The 25545-nt window shown below is 45.1% G+C and overlaps 4 protein-coding genes across 4 annotated transcripts; 2 read left to right on the top strand and 2 right to left on the bottom strand.

The window, feature by feature from the left end:
* Positions 1-3482: 3482 nt before the first annotated feature.
* On the bottom strand, positions 3483-3912 carry LOC117582130. Its single transcript, XM_034269713.1, has one exon. It carries the CDS (start codon positions 3875-3877, stop codon positions 3632-3634), a length of 246 nt encoding a protein of 81 aa, XP_034125604.1. The 5' UTR covers positions 3878-3912; the 3' UTR covers positions 3483-3631.
* A 2-nt stretch (positions 3913-3914) lies between these two features.
* LOC117582133 lies at positions 3915-4628 on the bottom strand. Its single transcript, XM_034269717.1, has 2 exons — positions 4119-4628; positions 3915-4051 (listed from the first exon to the last, which is right to left on the bottom strand). The coding sequence occupies exons 1-2, from the start codon at positions 4160-4162 to the stop codon at positions 3949-3951; spliced, it is 147 nt and encodes a 48-aa protein (XP_034125608.1). The 5' UTR covers positions 4163-4628; the 3' UTR covers positions 3915-3948.
* Positions 4629-6050: 1422 nt separating this feature from the next.
* LOC117582132 lies at positions 6051-6416 on the top strand. Its single transcript, XM_034269716.1, has 2 exons — positions 6051-6226; positions 6292-6416. Exons 1-2 carry the CDS (start codon positions 6174-6176, stop codon positions 6389-6391), a joined length of 153 nt encoding a protein of 50 aa, XP_034125607.1. The 5' UTR covers positions 6051-6173; the 3' UTR covers positions 6392-6416.
* Positions 6417-6439: 23 nt separating this feature from the next.
* On the top strand, positions 6440-6846 carry LOC117582131. The gene has a single exon (XM_034269715.1). The coding sequence runs from the start codon at positions 6479-6481 to the stop codon at positions 6704-6706; it is 228 nt and encodes a 75-aa protein (XP_034125606.1). The 5' UTR covers positions 6440-6478; the 3' UTR covers positions 6707-6846.
* Positions 6847-25545: the final 18699 nt, after the last annotated feature.

Genomic DNA, 25545 nt, shown 5'->3' with positions numbered 1-25545 from the left:
AATGTGTGAAATTTATAACAAATCAATAACATGACAATAGGTGCAAAAACTTTATCGACACGACACGGACGGCCACGGACGGTCCCCCCTCAGTCGGTCCAAGGCGCTGTGAGGGCGGGGCTGACGTCGTTCCATTGATACTCGTACGGTTTGGGAATTGCTCTCCTCCCCTTGCAAAATGAAAGTTTTCGATAAACAATTTTTCGCACGGAAGTGCAATTTGAAGTGAATGCCTGATATGCCCATTCCCTTTTTGCGTTCTCTGCCAAATGCGGAAATTATACAAAGAAAGTTTCTAATACATTTGTTATGGCAGTCAATCGCTCTCTGTCGCTGGGCATAGAAAGGGTTTTCGGGATGGGTTTCCTCTGGGTAAAACTTTGGCGTCAGATAGTTGAAAGTCTGATGAAAGTGTACAGAAAAGTTGAGGCTTTTGGTGGGGAATAAAAGGAGGATAATGAGTGAAATTAATACAAAATTATTTGGCCAAACTATGCTCTGCTTTCCGTTCTAAAAATAAGTTCTTAAATTATTCTTGAACATATTTAACATTACCATTAAAATGAGACATCAAATGGGTATACATATTCTCCCCCAACACTTTAACGCACAAATTAAAGGCGTGAACAGTGCGTGTTTGTCTCTCGGAAACTCTTGGCAACTCTTGGCAACTCTCACTTTCCTCCCCCTGTCATAAGCCACACATTTTTCTTATGTTTTGTCTTGAGAGCTTAGCACTTAGCTTCTGCTTACAGGTGTCTTTAATTGACAGGGCAAACTATTTAAGGCCATGTCACGTGATCTATAAGACATCGCTTCAATTCTCACTTACACCCCCAACCAGAGCACACCCCGTCCCTGCCCACTCCCTCCCTTCTGGCTGTGATTTAAGCCGACTTCGCCTAAGACATTTTGAAGCAGAGTCAGGAGAACGTAAGCCAGTTGCCAGGTGTCGCGCGCATCGTCTTTCGTGTATTGTGAATATATCGATTAAAAAAGTTGGAGCACACACAGCACACAGCTCAGCCCTCTCCCCGTACCCCTGGCTATGGGTTGCCTTTAGCTATTTCCGTGACAGTAATCAATTTATTTTTGGCAGTGCGCCGATTGCGTTTCCGCTTCAACAACATGGAACATGGAACGTGGAACGTCTGCTCCTGTTGCAACTTTTCTGCCTGTCTCCCGCTCTCTCTCTCTCTCACTCTGCTTCTGCTCTCTGCTCTCTTGTCTGCTTTGGAAACGTTTCATTTCGTTTTGGCTTTTGGCACAGCGATTTCCGCCCAAAATGTCGATAAATCATCAAAACGAAATAGTCCAAAAAGCAGTGGCAGCGGGAAGGGTAAGAGCGGGGAGAGAGTTTCCTATAGGTATAGGTAGATCCTTTTCGCCTTTCAGGATGTTGGCGTGATAGATAAGTTGAAGGGACAATTGAAGGGTTATCGCTGTGGAGCTCCTCTCGCCGCTTGTGTCTCTTAATCAATCTTCTTTGGGCTTCTGCTTTTCGGCTCTGCTGGCAATTAATTAATTTGCAAGAAAATAAAAGCTGACGGCACGTGACCAGGACATGCCATCCAAAGGATAATGCTCTGGGAGCACTTTATGTCCCTTAAAAATTGCAGTTCTTGGGCACTTTTGTACGCGGCTGGAAGTCGATTTCCCTTTTGGGGTCAAGTGCTGGAATTGATGTTTCGTTTATGATTTATCGTCACTTACTGCCGCGTCATGGTCCCCCCCTCCCCCACTCGACCCCTAATGGTCGACATATTGCACAATGCAAAAACAAAAACTAAATTAGACATTAGAGAGGGAGTTGGGTTTCCGTTTCGGAGTTGTCCTCGTCGTCATGCTGTCATAATCATCACAAGACATCGCATCCATCCATCCATCGTTCGCCCGTTTTGCAACGCCCACATGTGGCACCACCACCACCCCGGTAACCCCCCCTGACAACCCCGCTTCGAGCCTGGCATTTACTGATGTAATAACCATGTTTTCAGCTTGTAATGCGGCAAACGGGGAACAGGGCAGGGCAAACACTTTGCGGGGGTGAAAGTCAAGTTCCCAAGTTTTTGGATGAGCGCCTGGCTGGGGGTCGAGGGTGGTCCGAGGGTTGCCTTTTGTGTTGCGGCGCTACTTTTCAATTGTTTTTGATGTTAAATGTGTGATAATTTAATGACTGTCGACGCCTGGCTACAGACGACCCACAGCATAGGATATCTGCCCGCAGTGTCGTCCTATGGCTCAATCCACTCTCCAAATGCTCAGCGTTTAATTTACTGGAATAATAAAAATGTTTTTTCTCTTTTGGGGCACACAAAAATCTCTGTGGCTGGCGATGATTTGTGCATTTTCGATGTAACAGATTGTCTTTTAATGTTTCCATCCCGAAAATTCGCAATTTCCCTTGTCCGCTGCTGGGGGGGTTGGCTGCTGGCTGCTGCCTGCTGCCTGCTTCGGTTTCGTGTCTTTCCGGTCTCTGGGAATTTTCAAACTGCCTGACAACAGTTTAGTCATCGCAGCACATACTATTTCCCTGATCTAACTAGTTGTTGGAGTGATCATCAGCTGCTGCTCTTCGTTTACCCTTTACATTGTTGGCTGTGGAAACCAGTTCAGATTAGGTCCGAGTTGAGTCTTCCATTTGCATACCTGTTCAGCGTTTAGCATAAATTGATGTGGATAGCGCATTTTCTTTCTCACTGAAAGTTGGAGGTGGAAAGAGCTCTTAGTAGAATTTTTCATCAAGGGAATGCCTGGGCTCAAAGGTGTTTCATTTGGGGTACAACTTTTGGAAAGTTCTAGAACTCTTTTCACTCTCAATGAATAAAAATGAAATTCTAGGAATTTGGAAATTGAAAACACAAAGTTTTGGGTTACTTTTTCTAGACGGAAAAAAGCATTTACTTTATTGATTCTGGTAATTTGCTCTCTAAATATTCTGCCTAACATTAAACACTTACAGATTGGATGCATCTTACACGGAATATATTTTGACTCAATGCCCGTTTTTATGCAATTTCTTTCCCTGTCCCAAAACTATTTCAACTTCATGTTTCGCTCTTCTTTTTGGCTGTGCAAACATTCACTCTTATAAACACTTTTCCATACAGAACATTAAATTCTTATAGTGCCACAACGCGCCAGGTACAAAGTCTACAAAAGCCTACAAACAGAATAAAACCAAAGAGAGAGAAAAACATAAATGAAGATTTATGCAAATGGCAGCCGTGCGAAATGTTTAAGCTTTTGATTTGCAGCTAATGTGAAAATATGGCGCGTGTATGGAAAAAAACCGAATATCAAATGTGCGAATACACACACACACACACACACACACACACACACACATGCACACACATTTACATTGTGACAAAGTGTGGCAGACAGCCGCAAACAATGAAAAATGAGAACGAGGAAGGCTTAGGCGCGGCTGCAAATTAAATTTTGCAAAAATGTAAAATCTGCAGCAGGACACGTGGCAATTAATTGCAATATTTGTGCACACAAGTTGTATAAATTTATTGCATTATTTATAACAAATGATCAAGGGTAACCCAACCAACCAAGCAACCAACAGCGAACTTTAGTTGCTGCTGTTGGGGTTTGGGTTTTAGTCTCTCCGCCGCATCCGTCAGCAAAAGTGCAGGGCATTGAACTGCTCCCGATTATTGTTGACCAAATTGTTGTACTTGAAGGCAGCCGGCGAAGTCTGGTGGACAGTCAACCTGCTGCTGCTGCTGCTGCTGTTGTGTCGCAGGAAACTGTCCGCCGGACTGCTGGAAACGGCATACTTTCCGCCCAGAGTGTCCACATTGCGCATGGGACTCAGGTGCTTGGCTGGAATGGCCTTGCTCGGGGTACGCGTCTGATGAACCATCTTGGGGAATGAAGATTTCTTTTCAAAGATTCAAAATTGGAGCTGGATGGAGCCGTGTTTGTGTGGGGGATTCAGGGCACACTGGATAGCCGCGTGAGCACCGAGAATTCCAGACAATTGCCGCAGTTGCTAGTGCGAGAGCCGCCCTTCTTAGAAGACAGATGTTTGGAGAGACTAAGAAATAAGAGAATTTCGCATTAGTTTGGGGTTGATCTTGGTGGAATTCCCTTCCAACTCTCACCTAATATTATCAAGTAGCTTCGCTTTGGTGTCCGGTGTCTTCATTGACACATTTGTTGCTCTACGTTTGGGTGAATTTTGTTTGAGATCTTTGCAAGAGATTTAACTGCGAAAGCTCCACGAATTGGTGTGTTGGAATTGTGAGCTGTGTGCTCTGCTTTTATACCCTCCCGAAATCGCCTCGCGATCATGCGGCGGGCTCGTGCTGCGGAAACTAGTTTCCATTCGCCGTGATCTGTGATGCAAAAATCTCTGGCCCAAAAATGTCTTGTTCGCTCGTGTGGAGTTTTGCGTCAATGAAACGGGCTTTGGCTCTCAACTTGCCACGCGGTCAGCCGTCATAGACGCACACTCATTGATGGCCCAAAAGCATAAACAAATCAAAGAGCCGGGACAAACAATAACAAATACAAAACAAATGGGGGGAAACACCAGGGAGAGCGTGGGGTACTTTCCCCACAAAAAGGATCAACTTTCAGGGAATCTCTGGCTGTTCCGCTGAAACATTTCAACATCTGCCACTCGGTCTTAGCCTTATATAAACTCCGCGCAGGGATCTTTTGCACATCTTTCTACTGCCCCAAAACCTGTCTTAATTTTTGCTTTCTTTCTGTCTGTCTGGGCCACATTTTAATTTAATCAATTATCAGCCATGTGTCTGGCGCATTTGCATTCGCATTTTGCAGTCATCGGAATTTTATTTTATTTTTCGGCAGACACATAAATATTTTGCAGGCGCTTGACATTTAAAGCTGCGACTTAGACGTTCAAAGTACACAGAGAAGTTAGAGGGAATGTACCATTGTGGTTGCCTGTCTGGAATCCTAGCTGGTTGGACTTGTTTTAGGGGTTTAGACGGGGGTTTTTAGGGGTGAAAGTGATGCCAAAGGGATCAGCGAACTCTTAATGAAAGATTGAGAGCTTAGAGTTTCAAAAGAAGCGGATCCCTGAGATATAATCCAACCAAATGCCTTCCACCTATCCATTCCTCATTGTCGTTCCCCAAGTCCTTGGCCTATTCCCAGTCCTTTCCTTATTCCTGCGGCTCCCAGCACACCTCAAATCGGTTGTCTATATAGTAGATAAAGTAAACAACAACACATTAAAGTGCTATATATACAAAAACTGGCCAACAGGCCAGCACCACCAGTTGAAGCTGTTTTCTTGCTCGCAAATTGGCTGATGCAATGCAGGGGAGACTTTTCATCAGCCACCAGACGTGGCTCATGCATAATGAACGATGGATTATATTAAATTATACCATTATACATACATATATGCAGATATATGTACATACAGATATATGTACAGCTATGCCACGCGTCATAGGGTGAGAGATTTGTGCCGTTAAGGACAGAACCTAAGGAGTGAACTTCCCTACCCTAAAAAAAGGTAGCCGGCCGGTCTCAATGGTACAGATAGAGATAATGCTGATGAGGGGAGCAAACAGCGGGGGCAGCTACTACGTGAGAGGCAGCAGGTTGTCGGCGCTTTTTTTTTGGGGCATCACCAGATGAGGTGTCTTTGAGGTGTACCCCTTAAAATGGGCAGCTCTAAAGGGAAGTGCTGCTTGAGGCTTGAGGTCAAAAACTATCAGCACTATTTGCTATATTTTGTATAGATCTAAGAGGTAATCCTGTAGTCGTTTCCCCTCCCTCAGCCACAGGTGTCTTGTTTGCGAATGTTTCGCTGATAAAACCAGTCTCGCTGATAACTCTCATTTGCATTGTCGTCGTCGAGCGTCGGCACGAACGGGTTCGGGGTCTGCCCAGACTGAGGTCACCCCATGGATGGGTGCTTTTATCGGGGGAGGGAGCTGCAGCTGCTGCTCAGAACTGTGTGTGTGACGCAGTAGTTCCTTCAGTTCCAATGCACTCGATCGATCGCGATTTTGGAGCGTATTTAAACCAGTTGTCCGGCGTGCTGCTGGCTCAGTAGAAAGTTCAGCGGCAAGACGAGCGGTGCAAGTTTCTTTGGTTGTGTGTGGAACGATAGCAGTGGGCGAAATTTCTTTCATTTTCTTCACCAATGTGCAAGTTGCAAAAGTGTTGTGTCAATGCCAAAAATTACTAGAACGGATTCCAAACACAAATTGTTCAAACAATCAAGGTAAAAATCATAGACGGAAAAGTTATGTTTTAGAAACAGATTTCATTCCCTTTTCTCGTTCACAGCTTAGGCAAAAGTCTATCGTCCCGCAAAGGATCTCGAACGGGCAATTCGGCCAACAACAAGGAACTCAAAGTGCTCACCCTGCTGCAGTCTGTGCCGTGAATTGGGAATTAGCAAACCAACTCCCAAACACTCAACTCAAAATACGCATTTGAAAGCGCGAATTTGGCAGCAAAAAACACTCAAAAAATGGTCTATACAGAGCGTACGGATAAGTGCACCACCAGCACCAGCACCAAGGATAATCACTCGAGCAAGGACCGTTCCCGTTCCAACTCCCAGTCACAGGGCAGCAGCAGCAAGCCCAGTCACAGCTCCGGAGCGTGGAGCAGTCAGGCCTCGAGCTCGGACAAATGGAAGTACAACAATATGGTGCGAGACGATCGGGAGCAGTTCAATGGAATGCATTTCTCCTAAACGGGGAGAAGGCATCAGACTTAGTTGTAGTACTCGTTAGATGGACTTAAGTATTGCCATGTGATACGTGAAAAAAGAAAGAGAAATTCTAAATTCCAATTGGATAAGACAAAATTAAAACAAGAAGAAAAGTTGCGCAACAAAAGGCAGAAAAGTTTACTCACTACAGGAAGAATCCTTTGCCACAAACCCACCAGCCATCAGTAACCCACTCCCAACCGCATTTGACCTTGCTCGTACTTGACTTATGCCATCGCATATATTAGTGTCTATAACATTTGCATGAATTGCGGCTATTAGCGTGATTGAGACAGCGGAGAAGCAGTAGCCAACCACCCTCTAAAAGGACTCTAAGGGAGTGCACTTAATACGCATTAGCTACGCTTATTTGACAGCCTCAATATGCGCCCTCGTGCTGGCAGGACTCTTGCAATATTGATGATGTCTGCGGCCTTCGTCTCGCTCTGTAGACGCGTGTCCTGGGCGCTGGAAACAAGTGTATCTCTGAGTGCAAGGACCACAGCGACGTCCGTCCGATTTTCGTTACGGAGTGCGAAATTTTTATAATTTTTCAATTGTATTGTTTGTTCCCTTTCTGGCTATGGTGCTATGGATGCTGCGGTTGTCCTGCGCCTGTGACACACGACTGAGCAGTGGGACACGTGGCGGGGCTATAGCTATTAGGAAAAACGATTTCCTTGACGCTGCTAATAGAAATCTTGCTCTGGCATCCCTTTGGGTCACCCAACCACAGCCACCCAACCATGTCTTGCCTTTGCTGTGAATGCTGTGGCGGGCTCGGGCACATCCTGGAGCTGTCAATGTGCGACACTTGCTGTCGTGCTCTGCGCTCCATCTAATTTGAGTTCTTTGGCCTCTCCCCGTGTGTCCTGTGGGTGTCTGTGTGTTGGCCTTGTAATTACTTTGTTTCCTAGCGCCGGGCGGTCCTTGCAAGATTCCTTGTCACTTTTGGTGTGCAATGCAATTAAAACCGCACGGCAGGTGTCCTTTGAACTTTGCTATAAAATGTCTCTGTATCTGGATGTGTACGGAATGTGTCACTTGCAAGGCTTCTCTCCCGAAATGGCACAACAGAAACGCTTTGCTTTCTGATCTGCAGAAGCAATTATCACGTCATTATCACAGAAAACCCACAAAAATGTTTGCTTTGCTTTTCGGCTTTTTTCGGTTTTTGTTTTTATTTTTGCCTTGACAGCTCGTGCCCTCGGTCCTTGATGGTCAACACGGAGGCAGGGACGGGCACTCTATCAGCCAGAAAAACTGATTTCCGCTGAAAGACAACCCTCATGAATGGCAACCAGCCTGCTCCTTCTCCTTCTCCTTTGCTGTGGCATATGTCACAGTGGCACGTTGGAAAATTATGAATAATATCCGTAACTTTAGGCGAGACACACTCACACAATGGGATGTTGAGATATTCGAAGGCAGCTTGCAGTGAAAAATCGAGGCGGCACTCCACTCCTTGCCACTCTGCGCCAAGTTGTGATTGCTGTGTGGGGCGTGCCGTCAGATACAACTTCCGACGACATCCGACAGATGTTTCTACCAAGTACAGAAGGGAGACAGGGAACAGAGGACACACGCACAGGAGTTGCGCCCGCTTGCAAAACAATTGTTGGGCAAATTTCTCGTCGCGGATGTCTCCGCCAGCAAACAGCATTCGAATTATATTTGAATTTTGTACTCGAGCAACGATGCTGATGCCGATGATGATGATGTACGGGCGTTGACATTCGGCAAAAGGTGTTTTCTGGTTTGTATATTCGTTGGGTTCCGCTCCTGTTTGGCACATGGCAATGTCATTGCCACATGGCAGGCACAGATCTGAGGCAAGGTGTGATGCCTGAAATTGATTGCCATGGCTGAGGGCGGGTAATGCAAAGGGGACTTCTAGTGCATGATATTTGATCACAAAGAAGACACGAGCATGTGGGTAGACACAAAGTGAATAAATGAAACATCAATGAATGGGTTTCGATAGCTACAATGCAGAAAATCATGAAAATATGCAATTCAAAACGAATAACTGAAGGATCAATTGAAGCATCAAATGAAACATCAATCAATGCAGAAGCAACATGATGGGTTTTTATAGTCTTGAAAGTAAAGCCAAATTTTGATTGAGAGTTTGGTTTCATAGTCAAAAATTACAATTGCCATTTTAATGTATTATTTTCAAGTAATCCTCTCCGGTTTCCTATAAAATTCTTTCACTTAATCTTTATCTTAAAAAAAGCGGAAACATATTTAAAATTCTCAACAACTTAATGGAAGGCTCGTCGATTTTGCTCATTAACTAATCGATTTGTAGTTGTAGAAAGGTTCTTAGTAATTCGCAAGGTAATTCGGTAAATGACTCTAGGCAGTGGAATAAGATTGTCTTAAAATGTTCTTAGTCTAAGAGAAAATCAAAATTCTGATCAATTTGACTGTTTTCCATTCCGGAATAAGGGAATTGTATCTAGTGAATATTTGAGAGGATTGATTCTCTTCCTGTAAGTTCATTTGGAATTTATTATCAGGGATCCGAATAAATATTAAGATATGATATTCAATCACCATTGGTGTATAGTTGTGGGTAGAAATACAGACCTAGCTGGAATCACTTTCTCGTACCCACATCAAGTCAATCAAGTATTCTTCTGCTTCTGTTTTTTCGATCCTTACCAATTACTATCGCTATAGATATGCCATTATTATTATTAGAGATTTGCATACTCTCCATAGATTATGATATCATATCGCATAACCTTCCATAAACATATGCAAATTCCGCCATTACAAATCCAAAATCAATCCGGGGGAATATAATTTACAAAATATGCCAAACATTTGACCAAACAAAAGGTGGCAATTACACAAAAAACACACAGAGCACACACACAGCGCGAACTGAAAGTTCCATTCAGTCTGGGGGGAGTGAGAGAGATCTGTGACACAGAGAGAAGAAGGGGAGAGGGAGAATTGTAAAATTGTGAATCAAAAGCAAACCAAAGTCCCCTCTCAATCGTGCTCACCCCTCCTCTTCGCCCCTTCCCCGTTCTTCGTTACTATTGTTGAACATTTTTCAGCCGCCATTTCTGCTCAGCTCGACCTCTGATCGACAGCTGTCATGAATGACAATTGGATTGCCAGGAGCGGGAAGGGCTAGAGTACGGAGTCTGCTGCTGCTGCTGCTGCTGCTGCTGCTGCTGCTGCTGCTGCTGCCTCTGTTCCTCCATCGGATTCAGATTCAGATTCTTATAAAATATGCAATAAAAATATGAAACCCCCGTAATGATTGCCAGTATTTATAGATTTCCAGAATGCCACGGCTGCCTCGGCTGCTGCTCCCTGCCTGCTGCGGCGGCGAGGTCATCAAAATGAAAACAACCAAATCGACATGGAAATTGAAACAATGGCGAGGCGAGTCGCAATTGATGCTTCCATGGGCAGGGGGTACTACCACCAGGGGCAGGGGGTACTGAGCTCAAGTGGAGTGCTACGTAGCCAAGGAGTGTGGAATATAGAGTGTGGAGTATGGAGTGTGTGTGTGTGTGTGTGGTGGAAGGCACTTGAGTAAAACGCAGAAATGCGGTTGCTTTTTTGTGGGTCGAACAGAAAAGGAGAACGAGAAAGAACAAGCGGGAGAAGTGAGTGCGGGGGAAGTGTGCAGCAACGGGGAGGGGGAATCTTAGATATAACAAAAATAACACGCGAATGCTTGAAGCTTCACTAAACTCCAACAGCGCACCGAACTGCAGCAGCAGCCAAAAGCTCAGATCAAACGCAAGATAAGAACCGCGATCAAAGTCAAAGCAGAGAGCAAGCTTGAGCGCAAGCTTTTGCGAGAGAGACAGAGCTCATGCAGCTACAAGCAAAAAAAAAAACAACAAGCAATTATGCTCGCATGCATTTACCGTTCTGCTGTGAGCACCTCCAAATAAACAAACTCTCAATCTTTTAGCTTACTTCTTTTAGGTGATTCATCGTGCCTGTATGGCCGCACCCAATCTCGCTTTGCAAATCTCCCATCGATGGCTGGCTGGCTGGCTGGCTTCTGTCGTTTGTGAACCACATTTTGCATGTTTTCATACACACGAAACCACAGAGAGAGCGTAGAGGAGTGGGCCGAGGCAGCGAGCCGTGGAATGGGTAAGAGGAGTGCAAAAACCTTTAAATGCAATTATGGTTCATGTGCACGGAGCTCGTCACAAAACGCCAATGATATGCTTTCGAGTGTCTTTTGTTGTGGCTTAAATACATAACCAGGGTAGCTCATGGTTCACTCCTACCGCCCAGCCTACTGCTGCCAGCCTCCTGCCCATTCAGCGCGCCAAAAAAGCTGTGACGAAGCTTTCCATTCGTCGAATCGGGTGGTGCAGTTGGGTGAACTCTGTACCCCAGAGTGTGTTGTGTGTGTTTGTGCCCTTGTGGCATATGCATCGCTCCACAATCGCATCATTTTGAGCAATTAAGTGTGTATTATCCGTCGCCATAGCCACTGTCAAAGGGCCTTGAAAGCAACTTCAAAAACCGAACCCAGGCGACCCATCCACAGAGAGAGAGAGAGAGAGCTATGAGCACTCCTGCCCTGCCACTGCCACCGGAAGTACATTGAATATACATACATACATGGTTATGCATCTGTGTATGTGTGCCCTCTCCTCCCGTGCTTTTCATCCGCAAATTGTGCATTTATGTCGACAATGGCAGAGCCATCAACAAAGCATCGGGATGGGCTGCAGCACAGAATGGGATATAGGATATGCCATATAAGAGTTCGAGTATGAGTTCGAGCACTCACACTCACAGATGGGATGCACCGAGTCCTCCGTCCTCACAGTCCTCACAGTTCTTATTGTGATGCCTACTTTTACTTTTGTTCCTCTCCACGTCGTCCTGGAGGCTGGCTAGAGGCGTACTGCTGTCAAGTCTAGTAGGACCCCTCCAGAGTTTGACCCCGCTCTGCAATGGGTACAATGGAGACGGAGGTGATTTCTAGGGAGTAGTACTGCTACTGGAACTGCACGGGGAATAAAATAAGAGAAAACATGAGAAAAAGTCGAGAAAATCTTGAAGCGATTTGGATAAAAATTGTTTAGAATCAATTGCCTCAATGGTAGGTCTTTGATAAAGTGATCTAATCACCGCTCTAGTCCAGTTTTATGTATTTTGCATCCAAAAATACCCTCAAATTCCTACGAATTTCTACAGCTTGGAGCATAATAATCTATATTTTCCAGCAGTATATTTGCTGCAAAAACTTTTGAGACTAATTTAAAACTTTGCCTTTGCCTTGGGCACAATGATTTTTCTTTCACCTTATTGCCCTTTGGGCTGTCACAAACAAGTGTGGCTAACCTCTAACCACGCCCACTGGCAACCCAAACCCAACTCCATTTCAATTTTCACACACTCTAACACGCCTAACATTCCCACAATCTCCACACAGAAGCGATGGCAATGGCAATGTCTTCTGGTCGTTGTCGCTGGCCAATTTAAAATTCAATTTAATTTCAATTGATATTGGAAAATCTTTTCAACACCTCCTCCGCCCCATCCTGCCATGTAGGAATCCTCGCACACGCAGCGGGGAAGCCCCATTAACAGTTGGCGAGTGGAAAAAACTCTCTCGGACCCTCGACTTTGTGGTTGCCATTTGGCAGAAAGGGCGACAAAGGCGACCTCCCACTCGGTGGAAAGGTGGAAAAACTCAAAAGCAATTACATAACAGATTTTCTTCCTTTTTTTCCCACTCGCCACTCAAAGAGCCAAGCGCAAAGAGCAACTTTGTTGATAAATGGAAGACCGTGGGCTTCCGGAAACCAGACAGAGCGAGAATCCAAAGAACAATAAATTATGCACAGGACATGAAAGACAGCAGCAAACTGAAGGAACGGTAACCATAACAACACCACATCGGGATGTTGGTTGGGATGTTGGAACAATCTACCGTTCAACCCTCCTTCCTGCACTCCTGCGATAAAGAAGCTAACACTAATTGCCCCGAAGGGCAGAGGCGTTTGCTCCTGTCCTGCAGCAGATTGTTTTTCCCCGGTGTTTTCTTAGCAACGTCGCTAACCCCGGCCCCGGGGCAACACCCATAACAGACCAGACATTTCCTACACGTTCCGGCAATCTCATAAATAAAAGCAAAATTTCATTAAGACAAATTATTGTCTATCAATATGTTGCCACAACCTGATGAGCGATGGGAACACAATGGCTAAAGGACTCTCTCTCTCTCTCTCTCTCTCTCTCTTCTGTTGTGTTGCTCATTTGCTGTTTCCCCCCCCGCTCGTATCGTTCGTATTTGTATGTTGATGTAATAATATTTGCGGCTCATAATTGCATAAATTTTTAAAGCGATACGCGTACGCCGGGGCAAATGTTGTGCAACCTGCTCGCTCGCTCATTGTTCTCTGCCCTTCAGTTCGGTTCTGTTCCGTTCAGTTTGCGGTTTCAGTTTGGGCTTGGTTTTGGGTTAAATACGTAGAAATTAAATTAAATATGCCCGCGGTTAAATGTGGCTTGCAGGTACACAAACACACACACACACACACAAAAGGATAGGCCTAGGCCTAGGCCTTTAAATCCAATTAGGATGTTCCATCGAGCGACGTTCCCTGCCCCGCAGGTGTGCGTTCAAGGCGCGTGCTTAGGATCCTGGGAAAGGAAATCATTGTAGCTATACAGACAATTGAAAGAGAGAGAGAGAGAGATTTCTTTCTCTCAGCACTCTCCACTTGACTTGCGGCTAATTGTTATGAGCGCATAAATTATTTTTTTCCAACTATGCGGCTGTCAGGCGAGTTCATCGATTTTCTCTCGCTTCGAAATCAAAGAAAGTTCTCCCCCATAGAACAAATCGAGTGTGAAATTCGATAAGTGGCATTGTCTGAGCGCGGAGCCCGAACGAATCCGAACTTCCACTTGGGTGTCGATCCCCCCGAAAAATGGGAAAAACTATTGCGCCAAGAATTATGAATCGCGCTTCAGTTTATGTGACTTTTACGATGGCAATTGAAATTTGTTTCTTGTGCTGCCGCGGTCGGAGTTGCTCCCATAAAACGAAGTCGTCCCAAAGTTTTTGATTCATGTGCGTTAAGTGGCTGCGGTGGACAGTTTTTAGAGCCACTGCACTTGACAGTTGCATGGGGATTGGATTGTGGTTGTGGTCTCTATTATAATTACAAGTATTTTGTAAATATATGATGAGCATGCGATGAGTACTTAAGGGCTTACGGGTAGATGCTGTGGTAATCTTTTTTATTTGATTTTATTTATACATTTAATTTTGGAAATATTTTTAGGTGTCTGCTGTTGGGTGGTAGCTCATAGCTAGAACTATTTAATAATATAAATAAGTATTTAATTTGCTTAAATATTCATCTATGAATCACGGAAAAGTCTGCGAGTTTTATTTCACACTCAAAAATTTCTGTTTGTGTCTGCAAATAGTTCAAAAATCGAACAAATATTTCCCAGAATTTTGCAGCCCATCACAAATTCCATGATATTCGAATTATCCATCATAGATACTCCCATAATAATTGCCAGAAATTAATTCTAATATGCGGGAATTTCCCACTCGACTGAGGCTCGCAAATGATTTACATGAAATAACAATTTTCCCAGGGCCAACCACTTGACTTATGCGTGGGCACAGCGGGCACAGGGCACAGGGACCACCACCATCATCATCATGCCATGGCAGCTAAATCGCTACTAAGTATTATACTATATAGATTATATGTCCAGCTACGCACACACACACACACACGATACAGCAGAGTGGAGCAGCACCCCACTAAAGACACTAAGCACGACAAAAAGACATTAAACACGACAACGAAATAACAAAAAAAAAGAACATTGAAGTTTCTTATCAGCATTTCCGCTTCTCGTGACCAATGTCTTGGAGTGTGCACACACACACACACACACACATCTATAATATATAACGCTATATAGAAACAGTTACTATATGCCTTTATGTGTGTGCTCTTGGAGTATCAGTTTCGGCAGAACCACGAGATCTCAGATGGCATGCAAAGGTTATAGAAATGGAAAAGTCAAGAGTCCGCTCGCTCTCCGGCTTAGACTTAATTTTCTGGACATGGTTATCCTTCATTATTCATAAATATGCAAATGCCGCTGGTAATGCTTGGCGGTAATAAATTCCTGATGCATGGCCAAAGGCTTCGGGTCAATCTTGAGCATGAGCAGCAGCGGCAGCAGCAATTTGGGGCAAGAGTGGTTCGTTGGTTGCTTAGTTGGTTGTTGCATGGTAATCGGCGAGGCATGTTTAGCACTCAATCTGAGGTTACTTCCCAGCGCCATGGGATGTGTGGGCTCCTTGCTCCTTGCAATTGCTGGCATATGCCACATTACCTCCGAAACAAATTAAATGGTTTCGCATTTGGATGAGAAACTCAACTCAAGTCAGAGGCGCTCTCCTCTCCTCTCCACTCCTCTTCGCTTCGTTTCAGTTCTGTTCAGGTTTTGCTCTTCCACTGCTGCTCGTTAGGGGCGCTTGCATGTATGTAGTGGGCGTTGCCACACACACATCCACACACACTTATTTCTACATGTGTGTGTGCATATGTTTGTAATCTGTGAAAACCGCACACATGCACCAGGCAGGACTCGGACGAGGACAGATATCCATACATTGCAGATGACAGAGATGCGGGCGTGACTCACGAGAAACATTCTCTGCAATGATCCTAAGGATTGATAGTGATAGGAAGAAGTGTTTCGAGGGCGTATCGGGTTTGGTAATCTGTGAGTGCATTGAGCTGACTTTAGATTTCAAAGGGTTCAGGCTTTATAAGTTATTTTTTGGCTCTGTTTTTCCACCAACGATGTGCTTCCATCTACCCAAAGATAGTCCTAAATATTTCTTACTCAATTCAGCACTCTAGCACTTTCATTAAAAATCGATCAGAGGAAGTGTGGTCAGTTCTAGTTATATTTTACACAGTCTCCACTGCTTCCACTCACGACTCACTCACGCGGTCATCTCCTGCTAAGCCAAACGCTGCCTTGGGAAATTGTTCGTCGAAGCCAGCGACAGTCCCAGCGCTTCCCATGGACTGGTCTGGACTTGGATTTAAAACAACATAAATCATAAATTTTTTGCACTAGGCAAAAGGGATAGCCAACTCCCCCACACCCCACCCACACCCACTGCAGTCCCCATTCCAATCTTCCCAGCAGACTGTGTATAATGCGCACAATCGCAGCCAGGACACGAAATCGGAAGCCAAAGGAAGTCCTAATGTGTGTGTGTGTTGGGGATTGGGGGGGAGCGAAAGAGAGAGAAATGTTTGCGCAGCACAAAAATGAAATTTTCTTTGCTTTTGGGTACACGCCGCTGCTCGTGTCCTGCCGGTTGAAGCCTTTGTCTGGCAGGACATTCATCGCTATCGTTACATCGTCCTGCCACTGACTCCGACTGCGACTTGGAGTTTGTCTTGGACTTGAGCTCGAGCTTGAGTTGGCTGAGCAAACAAGCGTATAAATTGAGTTATAATTTGTTTCAGGACTCCGTTCTGCTCCCTTTGTGCCGCTCCGGATGTTGGCTTCTAGGTTATTTAAATGAATCCTCCATGCGAGTGCCCTGATAAGTGTACTCCGTCCCGGAGACATGTGGCAATTGGTTGTCCTTTCTGGTCTTTTGGTTTTCGGGTGTTTGCCCCTTTGCCGCAATCATTTCAAGCACATTTGCTACGGTTTGTAGGAGTTCTTTCTGTACAGAGAAGGGGCAGAAAACGCTATTACTTGATGGAAACGGAAACTACTCCAGGAAGAGCTGGTTCCCGCTTACAATTTGATTTTGATTGCGGAGTAGAAGATCTAATGATGATTTCTTCAAGCGGAAGCAAGGAAGGAAGCAAAAGGTGTGTGCTCTGGTGGATCATAATGTGCTTTTGATTATGGAGTAACAGTGCGAGAAAGCGGCGCATTTACTGCCCTCCATGTTGGCTCTAATTACCAGCTAAGGACTCGCCTTCGGACTTACTTCAAATGTTGCAAAATGTGCACACAAAATATTGTTTTTAAGTATTAATCCAAGCATAGCTAATACATTTTAATTAAGCCAATGTGCAGGGCCACAGGACAAGGGACAGAGAGGGAGAGAGAAGCAGCCCAGCCAAGCGGGCAAGCCACCAAGTGAAGGACTCAACCCGGGAGCTCCTCTATCAGCGGTGTGCAAAAAGCCACTTAGGGCGGCGACCACTCCCCCTCGTGCCCGATTAACATGCGTACAATAAAATTGTGATTTCTTGCACATACAATTCGAGAGTTTTCCCATTTTTATTTTCGCTTTTTTTTTACTTATTTTTCCATGTACCTTTTTCAGCGTTTCGCTTTCTGTGTTTTTTTTTGTATTCTTTCTGCATTTTTAATGCTTGAAATGGCAGTTTACGCTCGTTTCACATTTTGTCCCAGCCACTGCCTCGCTTGCCACATTGAGTGGCATACTCGAGCATGTCTTTACATCTCTTTACGCTTGGCTATGGGCCCACAGCAGCAGAGAGCGTGGGGGGGCAGGCAGCAGCGCTGGCAGGGAAAATGGCCGCCACAGATACTCGTATTCCAAGAACATTTTACTAGAAATAATACATCATTATCAGACGAGTACTGGGGAGTGGAATGTGTGGATTTATTTCTACAATTCAATGATAAAACTGCCAGTCAAAGATAAATCCACAGACAGAGAGCGAAGACAAAGACAGAGCAGAGCCCTTCACATTGTATCTTTCGGTTTGGTCTGTGGTTCTTCGGGTTTCCGTATTCTTAGGCATTTATCAGCAAAACCAAACCCACAACACCCTCGAACAAAAACAAACACAAAACACAAACAAACACTTAAACATCTTCCAACTTTTGTTTTCTCAACTCCATCTCACTCACTCTCTCTCTCTCTCTCTCTCTTTGTATCTGTTTTTATGCACCCGCATGGATCATGTTGGATCTGGGCTGAAAATCGATCTCGAGTCGCAAACAGCGAAAAAATGCGCAAAAGTCACGTAGTCAGCGAAACAGACAAAACCCAAGGCCCCATAATGTGCACCATATAGACAACGATTTACGAGAATTTTCTCTAGCAGAAATAGGGCCTATGCCAGGGAGGAGGAGCAGGAGGAGGAGGAGGAGGGTCTGGCGGAGAGACTCTCAGACTGCTGCACGTGGCATTGATCTGTGGCTCTCCCCTTTTAGGTGGGTGTTTGCAAGTCAAAGAATTGGGAACACTGTGCGGAACACTGTGTGTACACTGAGCGGAAAAGGGTGTGTCATTTGGAGGTTTTTTGTAGAAGGTTTTAATGAATATTTTGGGAGCATACTATGGAAAAATTCGTATTCTGTTAATTATTTGATTTCTTGTGGCCCTAAAATAATTTTAAATTGGATTTGTCCCCCTCTGTTACTCTCTCTTCTCTCCACTTCTCCGTGCCACTCTGCTCTCTCGCTCAGTGTTTGGCGGCCTACACACAACCCCGAAATGGGCAATTAAAGTGTCACAAGTTCGGGACATGCAATATTTCATGACGCAATGCCTAAGATTATGAATATAAATGCAAATTAGTCTTGGGCTTCCCGTACCCCGTTCCACTCTGAACACACGCCGAAAGGACCTCCGCTTCCACCTGTCTGTTGTGGTCAGCGGCTAGAGAGGGACACCCAATGGAGAGCAGCCAGAAGCTAGAGCGAGAGAGGGGCATTGAGAAATCGGGAGCGTGACAATCATTAAAAGTCAACCAACGGCGACGGCAGCGCCGGCGACGGCTACGACGACAACGTGGAAACGTCCAACGTTGAACAATCACTGAAAATGACTAACGGTAACCACGATAGCTTACATCCGGACCAAAAGTCCTGGCTAACACACACACACACACACACACACACACATAGCCATAACCCATACTCAAAAAGGAATAACGAAAAATCAAGCAAGAAAAGCTCTTTCGGTTGGCCGTTGCCCGTGCACGTTGAAAGAAAATTACGCTCTTATCTCGCTTCCTGTCGTGACACAATTTTCTATCATAGTGGAAGCCACTCGGAGTCGACTCCTGTTCTTGGGCCCTCGAGCTTAGGTCAAATACATAAAGTTATTATTGCCTTTACTACAATTTTTGGTCCTACCAAAGAGTGTGTGCTGGGAAGGGGTTCTTGATAAATGTGCCACGCTCACGTTTTGCCACAGCGCCAGAGAGCTTGGAGCCAGCGAATAGTGTCGTAAATGTGTTCAAGAGCTGGGGATCTGAAGAGATTGTTCTAAAGGATCAAGGGAGCACAAAATATCTCTAAAATATTGAGTCATCTTCTTCATGCCATTATAGCTTTTAGACCCAAAGTTCAATGCTTTTCGTGCACATTTATTTCCGTTTTAGTTGCTCCGTAGAACACCTCACAATAATCATAATTCCAATCAATATCTGGCATTGAAAACACATCAATCTGAATCAAGATTCTAACAATTTGTACTCCTGAAAGTATTTTGTTTTGTGCAAGTCCAATTAGCATCAAATAATCATTAAAAATGTGTCGCTAAAGTTATGTCTTGCCCTAAAAACCCACTCAAGCGTTGCCCTAACTCGACTGTAGGTAATCCCATATTCATTTTTATACCGCTTCTTGGATTACTCATAAAAGAGACCTCAACAAAAGCACCTACTAGCCCGTGCCACATAAATATATCTTAACCTAGAAACATTTTGGCTGGACATCGCAAAAGTAATGGCCAACTAATGCATAATTAGATTGACTAAGCACATGCAATGCCACAGCAAAGGACTCGACAAATTCCACAGATTATACATGCTAGAGGAGGGCACAAGTGAAAATTTCTATGAATTTCATAAATACTAATTAAGTGGGTCGCTTGCAAAAATCAGGAGTAAGCCAAAGGCAAGGAACCCCAACTCATTCCCAGTATCTTTTTGCTGTAAGTGTCGCTGTCTCTCGGGGTCTCTTTGCAGTGTAGAGACACAGCCGTAATGAGATGAAAATTGCACAAATCCAGCGTACGTGACAAATTGAAAAAAAGCGCATCAGTGGAGCGAAGTTAACTAGTGAGACCTGTGTGGAATCAACCATACAATATTGGACAACAGCGACAACGCTTTGGCTCTGATGACTTGACCAGCAGAGGAGGAACGACAACGACAACGACAACGACGACAGCTACTGTGACTGACTTTTACGAGTACCAGTAAAAAAAAAAAAATAAAACAATATCTCAGAACGTCACCCGAACGATGTGCAGTAACTGGAGTGCAGCGACAGCAGCAGCAGCAGCAGACTCATGCCGGGGGTACTACCCAGTAATACTATCTAGACACGTGAAATGAGTTATCAACGCAACGTGTGCGAAGTTGTTGTTGTTGTTGTTGTTGTCTGCACTGCACTGTGGAAGGAAAAGTACTAGATGGAGGTGAGTTGCCAGGTGAGTCTTTGGGATTCAGAGAATTGGATAGGAGAAAAGTGTTTGTGAAGGTAGATTGGGGGTGTAATTTTAGCAGATAAAACAACTTTTAGTGTACGTACATTTGATGTAAATATGAATGTAAATATGTACGTATGTATGTAATTATGTATCTATGGAGGTATGAAGTGTGTAAAATTTATAAAATTTACCAGAACCATTAGCATTACTTTTTCAATAATTTATGGAAACTTATGGAAAAGATGTAAAATAAATATAATTTCCAAGCAAAATATTGCATCAGACTCTGAATGGCTATATCCATATCATATTCCTATGCATATTTTACGATGGTAATTTAATAATAATTTCCACACATATTTTACTCAGCACAAAATCCCTCACCTTAACCACTGTGCAACGTGTTGCAGTCTCTCTTGCAGTCTCGCTGGCAGCTGTAAACTTAGAATCTGCACATGCCTCAAACTGATTACCATGACGCAGATCACAGAATATTCTTGGCTGGTCTTCTCTGCTATGGAGCTGTGGGGCATGGGGGAATGGTAATTGAAACAGTAGTGAGAGTGAGTGAGTGGAGAACTTGTAGCATTGTCAACCGTCAGTCCAATTACCGCACAGATGGATGGACGGGGGGCTGGGGGCAGTGATGGCTGGCTGTGGTCAGGCTTGTGCTCCTCTTATTCTTCGTTCCTTGTGTTCTCCTGCAGCTACGGCCCATAACTTTTTCAGTTAATGAAGACATAAAACCCAGTGGTGTGGCTGCCACGGCAGCTGGAGGCCATAAAGGGCAGCAGCAGCAGCAGCAGCACCAGAAACAACAACAACGAAGGAGCCTGCCACTGCTGCTCTTGCTGCTGCTGCTGCTGCTGCTGTGGCAAAGGTTTTTATTTGTTCTTATTTCGCGTCGATTTTTTGTTTATTTTTGCAAGCCACAAGAAAGTTGCCACAGCCACAGGGAGGCAGAGTGGAAGAGGAATCGAAGATATCTGCAGGAAAGTGAGTGATAGGCGGAGTGGAGCTTAATTTTTGGGTAGAACGAAGGTGGGAATACACTTTGAGATGGTTTTAGATACAGAAATTTTTGGGTAGAACGAAGGTGGGAATACACTTTGAGATGGTTTTAGATACAGAAATAAATTTGGAGTTTCCTTTTGCTGGGATTATCTTAACAAAAAGTCAACTTGAGCACCTGAAATACCCTCTAAAAGGGTATCAAAAGCGACTCATAATGAGCTGTGCTATGGGTGAACGATGAGGATTGGGGATCCACCTCTCACCTCTCTCTACCTCACTCTCTATATACCAGAAACGCCATTTTGCTAAAAGTTTTTGCTGTTCCCTCTGCTGGCTGTCCTCTGCTGCCGCTGCTGCCACTGCTGGCTGTCTCTGCTTCTTCCGCTGCTGCGGCGTCGCTCTGTCGCTGCTGCTGTCTCTCTGCCCAGTGTCGTCGTCGCTATCAGTGGACCAACGACATTCGTGGCGACACATTTTGGCGCACATTACGTATACGTATGCGTGTGCCGTTGGTCAAAGCGAAAGAGCCAGCAGACGAAAGAGCGAACGAGCAGTAGCAGCAGAGACAGCGACAGCGACAGCGACAGCAACAGATGAGCGTGCGAGCGAGATGGCCACAGGCGGGGAGATAGAGAGCGCACGCCAAATGAGCAGCGACTGAGAGATAGATATGATAACGAGGAGAGTGGCAGCAGAGACAGAGACAGAGACTGAGACAGCGGCAGCGGCAGAATCAGCAACGGCGACAAATGTTGGCCACGCCTACGAGTTGTCTGCTGGACAGAAGAAGCGAAGAAAAATAAAGCGGAAGAGCAACAGCAAGAAATAAAAAGACAAAAACGAGCGCAGAGTCGAGTAAAAAGCAGGCAGTGGCAAAAGTTTTTTACTGTTTTAACCTCCAGTCAAGGACCTCTTCAGGCATTGTCCTTGGTAGACCCCCACGCAGTACTGCTGGTGGCTGGCCTCTTAACACACTTCATTAATCAAATGCCAAAAGCAACAGAAACTCTCTCTCCCTCTCTCTCTCTCTGTCGCTCTTGGCGAAGGTGCAACAAGCAAGCCAGACGAATTCGTCGCGGCGAATTTGGCACGCCAGATTCTGTTCTGGCTCCTCTCTCTTGCCTGACAAAGCTCCACCCCAAGCACACGAAAGCGCAGACGCAACAGAGAGAGAGCGAGAGAGCGAGAGCGAGAGCGCGAGTGGGAGACAGCAGAGAAGAGAGCGGACGGCTGTTGCGACGCGTCGCAAGCGTCTTACGATGACAAACGAATGACAGACAGAACTCTCTCCTCGTTCTTCAGGCTGTGTGGGGCTCTGTGTGGCTGTCTGGGGTGGGGTGTGAGGATAGAGAGAGAGAGATAATAACAAAGAGATAAGGGAGACGACAGCCAGGCAGAAGGCCAAAAGCAGCGATGGTGGCTCCCATTGAGCGCCATTGGCTGGTGCGCTGGTGTGTGCCAGAACTGTTGCATGTGTAAGTGCACAGTGGGGCAGGCAGATGATGATGATGTCGCTGTGGATGGGTTGGGGCACACTGGCTGTATCTGGGGGCTGGACGGTGACAGTGGGTGTGGAGTTCGGGAGTGTGGGACTGCGACTGTAAGGGAGAGTGTGCAGGGTTTTGGTCTGTTGGATGCCTTGGGGAGGGTATTGCTGCTGCACGATTACCTCATACTCATACCTCTCCCACTTTCTCCCTCTGCCTCTCTCTCTCTGTGTCTCCCCTTACATACACACTTTCGAATATATTTTTGAGAGCGTTTGTAATTTCCTGATAATTAAATGAACGCCTGGAAATTATTTCATTTGGAGCTGGACCCTCTCCACACTCCGCTCTACCCCTCTGCGGAGTGTGGGTGTTTGGTGGCTGTGTGTCTGGCCGTTCGGGAAAATTAATGGGGAAACTCTTGGCTTGGATAATGAAAATGGCTTTTGCAGACACTTTTCGCGATACGAGTGCCCCTTTTTTATGACCACAATTTTGTGTGTGTTTTAAGCTCTTAATTAGGGAACGAGAACTGCCGAAATTTGGGTCAGAAAGGGGGTAAAAATAAGCAGGAGAAATCAAGTAATTTTAGCTGAATATCAGTCAGAAAGGCAAGAAAATTATAGAATATAAATGATAAAATTCCACATATAATTCCATGTCATCATCCCTAGTCTTTCCCACGTCGTAGCCCCTGCTCCTACCATGGGAACTACTTATTATCTTTTTGCATATTCCGCCAAGTAGGTCGCACACAGAACATGATTTAATTTCCTTTCTGCGGAAGCTCGACTATATTATTCTGTGAATATGTAGATGTCAGAGTATTATTCTTAGCACACATTTCACCCTTCTATACATGCGATTAGCCTTGAATTCTGTGGGAAATATCTCAAAAGTGATGGCTTCTCTGTGTAATATGTAAACCGAATATATTCCCGCCACAAGATCAAGTGTGTTTATAAATAGAAAAATGTACTTCCACGCTCTTTTGTGTATGTGGCGCCCCAATGACGTGCATAGAGTTAGATAAACAACAATAAGAACTGCAATTAATATGCCACAGCGCATTTGGCTACCAAGATCCATCCGTTTTGGCCAATTATACGTACCATAAAGCTGACCCAAAATGGCCAGCAGCACACACGGGCCACAGCCATCAATAAAAGACTGCACAAATCTTCGCATATATTTTACGAGATGGAACAAAAACAAATGTATTTCCCACGGTTGACTTGCTTTTATTATGAGGTTTTCCAAACGCGCTCTCCCACTCCGCTCTCCCTCTGCTGTATTTTCCAGTGGTCTGGTAATAGGAAAAAAATGCGAGCAATGCGCTGGAATTGGAACGCAACTAAAGGCTAAAATATTATGCAGACTGCTGGCAGAGAGAGAGAGAGAGAGAGAGAGAGGAGAGTGAGAGAGGAGTGGAACACAGGTGGCAGGCTCTAGGGGATGAGGGAGTCAGACTGTTTCTGCCAGCATGAATAATTAATGTAAGCAAAATATTGATTGCATGTACTTGAAAAGAGTTCCAGCCGACAGGCCAGGACGACGACAACGTCCGACATTGTCGGGCCTATGACAAACGACTGACACGCGGACTGAGCAGTGCGACAAATGCAGCGACCCACCCCCCCCCCCAATCCCATTCATATCCCACTCTCCCACACACACTTGACACTGCCCACTTGACGGGGGGTGGCCATTTGCCTGCCCATTGGTCAGAGGGTGGTCTTATGTGGGCAGCGGGGAACGGTGGCTAATAGTGTGGGTGTTGCATAAATTGTGCCTCTCGGCGGAGCGAACAGAGGAGTAGTTGGCATGTGCATGGCCCCGGCTGGGCTTTAATAACAGCCATATAGATAGATGACTTAGATAACAAGGTTAAGCGAAGGACTTTCGCCGGTGACTTCCACAAAGGGAGTGATTAGGGGGTGACTCTTGGGGGATGGTAGCTCCTGTAACACTCTATCGGGTGCGTATATCTACACAATGTTGGGAGAATGAAAATTCGAATAAATTGTACAGGCCAAGGAGTGTCTTTTTTGGTAACAGTTTCATGAAAGAGATATGCCGTAAATTGTAATATTATTGCTTGAAATCTAATCAACTCTTGCTCCAAAAACCATCAGAATATCAATTGAAAAATATTGTTCAAGTTAGGATTGGTTCTTGAATAGTTATTCTACTCTTTTAAAGTCATAAATAATATGTTCACTCCATCAATGGAACACTTAAAATCCTTCTTCTAGCTCCAGCAGTCAATAATCTCGAAATGATCATCCAACATTTAGTTATTCCACTTCCTAACTCTCCTCCCTAATCTTTTGCACCATTTGTAATGCCTGAAACATTGTCATTACCCATAGTAGGCCTTAGGCTGTATTATCCCCACACCAACCAACTATCCACCAACCCCAGACACTGCTCCGCCTTCCTCCAAGGCCCCACACTCCAAGCTGGTCAATGCCTATTGGATGGGCAGTGCTCGAGCTCTTATTTGGAGCCACAACCCGCGTGGCTCCCTGGAGGGTAGGGGAACTAGCAAAGGAAACTTGCGTGACTTCATTTGCATGAATTACGTTGCCTTTTTTGTGTGCCGTTGTCGTTAGTGTCCTTTCGCTGCCCGCACTCAGCCATTCGCACAGATAGGGAGTCCAGCAACAACACGTGCCTCAGCTTGCACCTGTGTGTGCGGCGTGTGGTTGGTTGGTGGTTTGGTTTTCTGTTTTTCCTTCCTTTTTTGGCTGCTCCACTCGTTCCTTCATAATTTCCACCACCCCGAAGCGACGTCCCTCCGCCCACCCGTCGCGTAGTCAGTCTCCGTTGAGCGCCGCGCGCTTTTTTCTCCTGAAAGAAAAACTTTTTTTTTT

The sequence above is a fragment of the Drosophila guanche genome, unplaced genomic scaffold, assembly GCF_900245975.1.
Source record: "Drosophila guanche unplaced genomic scaffold, DGUA_6, whole genome shotgun sequence".
NCBI lineage: Eukaryota > Metazoa > Arthropoda > Insecta > Diptera > Drosophilidae > Drosophila > Drosophila guanche.
The sequence above is the reverse complement of the archived record's forward strand: the minus strand, read 5'-3'. Positions and strand labels throughout refer to the sequence as shown.

Excerpts from the sequence above, each read along its gene's own strand:
- LOC117582130 (XM_034269713.1), bottom strand. The coding sequence starts at position 3,877 with ATGGTTCATCAGACGCGTACCCCGAGCAAGGCCATTCCAGCCAAGCAC.
- LOC117582133 (XM_034269717.1), bottom strand. The coding sequence starts at position 4,162 with ATGAAGACACCGGACACCAAAGCGAAGCTACTTGATAATATTAG. Across the intron at positions 4,052-4,118 it reads AAGCTACTTGATAATATTAG|TCTCTCCAAACATCTGTCTT; the intron begins GTGAGAGTTGGA and ends CTTATTTCTTAG.
- LOC117582132 (XM_034269716.1), top strand. The coding sequence starts at position 6,174 with ATGCCAAAAATTACTAGAACGGATTCCAAACACAAATTGTTCAAACAA. Across the intron at positions 6,227-6,291 it reads AAATTGTTCAAACAATCAAG|CTTAGGCAAAAGTCTATCGT; the intron begins GTAAAAATCATA and ends TCTCGTTCACAG.
- LOC117582131 (XM_034269715.1), top strand. The coding sequence starts at position 6,479 with ATGGTCTATACAGAGCGTACGGATAAGTGCACCACCAGCACCAGCACC.